General features: G+C 35.7%; 1 protein-coding gene across 1 annotated transcript; it reads right to left on the bottom strand.

Annotated features, from left to right (window-relative positions):
• Window positions 1–1402: 1402 nt before the first annotated feature.
• On the bottom strand, window positions 1403–2392 carry LOC149452602 (olfactory receptor 1468-like). Its single transcript, XM_089689285.1, has one exon. The coding sequence runs from the start codon at window positions 2372–2374 to the stop codon at window positions 1403–1405; it is 972 nt and encodes a 323-aa protein (XP_089545411.1). The 5' UTR covers window positions 2375–2392.
• Between the last annotated feature and the right edge of the window lie 1791 nt (window positions 2393–4183).

Genomic DNA, 4183 nt, shown 5'->3' with positions numbered 1-4183 from the left:
TGGAAAGAGAAGGGAAAAAGGGGAGCGCCAACTAAGTGTAATATTAAACCATTTCCATTCATTAAAATAACAATTGGCAACACACATGTCATAAAATAAAAGATTGCTTTATATGAATTTATGCCTTTTCTTTACTGGATCATCCTTTTTGTAACATCACTTCAGCCCCGCACTGTCTGTGCATTCCAGCTTGGTTCTGGATACATTGAGGCTCCCTGTCAGAAGTCAGAGCCAGGTCCAGTGATCCGACAAGTGTCCATTTTATTGCATGTAAGTTGCCAATTGTTATTTTAATAGATGGAAATGATTCAATGCTACACTTAGTTAGAGCTCCCCTTTTTCCCTTCTCTTTCCAAGACATGCTAAAACCACCCTTACTGTCTAGGAAAGTGTTCAGTTTTCAGCACTGTAATATTTTGGATACAGTTTTGCAGAATTTGCAGTAATTTTTTAGTCAATGTATCACAGTGCTGAAAACTGAAAACTGGCTTGGACAGTAAAGGTGGTTTTAACATGCCTTGGTGCCTTCACCATAGTGGAGTTTGGAGTGTGACTGTTTGAGGTTGTGGACAGGTGTCTTTTATACTGATAACAAGTTCAAACAGGTGCCATTGATACAGGTAATGAGTGCAGGACAGAGGAGCCTCTTAAAGAAGAAGGTACAGGTCTGTGAGAGCCAGAAATCTTGTTTGTTTGTAGGTGACCAAATACTTATTTTCCACCATAATTTGCAAATAAATTCTTTCCAAATCAGCCAATGTGATTGTCTGGATTTGTTTTCTCATTTTGTCTCTCATAGTTGAGGTCTACCTATGATGCCAATTACAGGCCTCTCTCATCTTTGTAAGTGGGAGAACTTGCACAATTGGTGACTGACTAAATACTTTTTTGCCCCACTGTACATACAGGAATAAAAACTCAACTGGGCTTCTAACCCTTCTACATTCTTGTTAAACCAAAAAAATATAGTTGTTGGTGTAAGTTCTTTGTTTTTCTAAAAATGCAATCCTTAAGAACATAATTAGAAGAAATACTGAATATTTCAAAACAATTTTTTTTTAAGGAAAATTGTGCAACCTGAGTAAACCAGCAGAGTTTCACCCCCATTAAGTACTGTATATTTCAAAAATTAAACCATTCTTTCCTTCATCAACTAAAAAAAAAAAATAAACAAAATAGGTCAAGCAAATGTCAAGAAACATAATAAATATTGTTATAGAAACATACATTGCCCTATGAAAAAAAAAACACATTGACATTTATGTTACATTCACAAGGAATATTACATTTGATTAGAAAACTTACACACATTTGCCAATGTATAAAATAATATAGAATATTTGTTAAATTGTGAATTTAAAGTTCCCTAAATATAATATCATAGTTACATTCACGTGCCTGGTTAGGGCATTTGCATATTTTGATGATTACAGAAATGTAACCTCAAAATATTGTTGATAATTTTCTCAATAACTTGTTTAAGGTCTTTATTCCTCAGAGTGTATATGATTGGATTCAGCATAGGAGTGACCACAGTGTACAGCAATGACACAAATTTAGTGATGTTCCATGACTGTCCTCTACTCGGTATCAAATATACAAAAAGTAAGGTACCATAAAAAATAGAAACAACAGTCAGATGGGAGCTGCATGTTGAGAAAACTTTCTGTCTACCTTTAATAGATGGAATTTCAAAAATAGTAACTATAATATAAACATATGATATGATGATGACAAAAAAGGGGACAAAACCAAAAAGTGCAGATGATATTGTTACCAATAGTTGTACAAAGGTGGTATTAGAGCAGGAGAGTTGTAAGATTGGGTCAAGATCGCAGAAAAAATGATCAATAATATTAAGAGCACAAAATTGTAATTTTGATATGTCTAAAGTATAAGTCAATACTGCTAGGAAACTCAAACTCCAACTTGTGATAACTGCTGTCCAGCAAAATTGGTGGTTCATCAGCATAGTATAATGCAATGGTTTACAGATGGCCAAATATCTGTCGTAAGACATCAATGTCAGGAGAAGACACTCTGAGGTTTCTGAGACAGCAAAGAAATAAAACTGGGTGATACAATTAGAAATGGAAATGAGGGTAGTATTTTCCAACAAAAAAGCATGGAGCATGATAGGAAGAATATCAGTAGCTAAAAGAATATCCGATACAGCGAGCTGGGAGAGGAAGAAGTACATGGGAGAATGGAGGGATTGGCTGTAGGACACCAATGTGATGATTAGGAGGTTTCCACAAATTGTTAAACAGTAAAGTGAAAGAAATAACAAAAATATTAAAAATGTTACATTCTTTGGAGTCTGAAACCCTAAGAGGTGGATCACAGTAATCATGGTCTTATTTTCCTCATCCATGTCCTAAGCATAGAGTATTAAATTGTTTAACGTGAGTTTGTCCAACCAATGAAAAAGATTTGAGCTGAATTTTAAAAGACATGAGAAAGTGGAAAGGGAAGGAGAGAGAGATTGGAAAGAAGAAAGAAAGATGATATGAAAGCAAGTAAGAAACAAAGAGGAGATAGCGGAAGGAAAGTAAAGGCAAGATGAGAAAAGGACAATCACTTAAATAAAGAAACAAACAAATGAAAAACATCACCACAAATATTCAGCAGCAGGGGTAATAATGCCACAGTCCACATCCTCCAATAAACTAACAATAACATAGATCCTGGATGGTCATGTGATTTGATACAATGCAAGACAATAGTGTACTTCTTCCCTACATTTCCATCCTTGGTGTGTAGTAGACCCTGAGCTGTTTAATTTCTGCCTCTAGGGAAAACTGGTGACAGTCCACCTGACTTGGAAAAAATGGACTATAGAGATGCTATTGGCAAGTTTAATAAAGGAAGAAAAACAACTAGTAGACATGCTGTCAGGAATCAGCAGCAGAGATGGCCAGATCTGGGTGGCTATAGTTAGGAAACTGAGACCAGACCAGACTAGATATGTTTAAAGTAAGGTTTATTTACAGTGACCAGATCAATATCCCAGGAGTTTCATTGACTTGATGCTGTACTCTGATTAAAAAGTGTTCCTTGAATTTTCTTGAGCAGTGTATATATATATATATTTTTTTTTTACCCACTTTTTTCAGTTATATGAATTACTCTGACTATTATGCATACATGATTTATCACTTGTCATGGAAACACATTCCATGAAGCTCTCTACACACTGTTATTATGATAATCTGAAGGCCACACAGAGTTTGGAGGTCTTTAGCTATTGATTCTGCAGACAGTTGGTGACTTCTGCGCACTGTGCGCTTCAGCATGCACTGACCCCGCTCTGTCATGTGACATGGCCTACCACTTGGTGACTGAGTTGCTGTTGTTCCTGTCTCATAAGGAGGTTTATATTGCATACTATCTCCTTCCATTATTTTAAAATTATTTAGATATTAGAAATTAGAAATATTAATTTTTCCCTGTTCTTGAGAGACCCAGTTCATGGTATGATTGTGCCCAAGAATGAGGTGCAGCCCAACATAGTGCTCTACCAAAACTTTGCATGGTTGGTGTACGCAAACTGGTTGACCTGTTTGTTGGTTCTGTATCTCAGAAGGCATCATTGACCAAATATGGCCATGATCATCATGAAGGACAATCCTGAAGACTGGAGAGATTCCTAAGAAAAATTATATGGACTTTAAAGGTGCCCCAAAGAGTAACACGCAGTAAGACATATTTTAAAAATTAGCAGGGATAATCACTTCCCATATTACACTTTAATAATATCATAGATAAAAAACTAGACAAAGTCCAACTAAAATACTTCCAGAAGAGAATTATCTTGTTATAATGCAGCAGAACGCACAGTTTGGTGCAATTCATTATAGACATACTGAAAGGATTAAATGGAATATAACCAAATCCATTTTATATACACTAATACAAGATGCTTGTTTAACATACATATATATATGAAATGTGTACACACTAACAGAACTGTCCATGCCAGCTTCATGTAGAAATGAGTGTTTTTGCAAACCGTTCAAAAAAAGAGATAACCGTTACTGTCATTTCTGAAAAGTTGGAACCACAGCTTGGGCGTTGGGTCAGATTATAGTCATGGTCTGGGCGTTAGGCCAGATATGGTGTGACAGATAAGGCAGAAACTTGAGTGTAAATGCAGAGTTCATAGAAATAATTGTTGAGTTAA

The sequence above is a fragment of the Staurois parvus genome, unplaced genomic scaffold, assembly GCF_062004578.1.
Source record: "Staurois parvus isolate SC_StPar_1 unplaced genomic scaffold, SC_StPar_1.0 ptg000470l, whole genome shotgun sequence".
Lineage (NCBI taxonomy): Eukaryota > Metazoa > Chordata > Amphibia > Anura > Ranidae > Staurois > Staurois parvus.
The sequence above is the reverse complement of the archived record's forward strand: the minus strand, read 5'-3'. Positions and strand labels throughout refer to the sequence as shown.

Bases quoted from the DNA above. Each gene is read 5' to 3' on its own strand.
- LOC149452602 (XM_089689285.1), bottom strand. From the start codon at position 2,374: ATGGATGAGGAAAATAAGACCATGATTACTGTGATCCACCTCTTAGGG.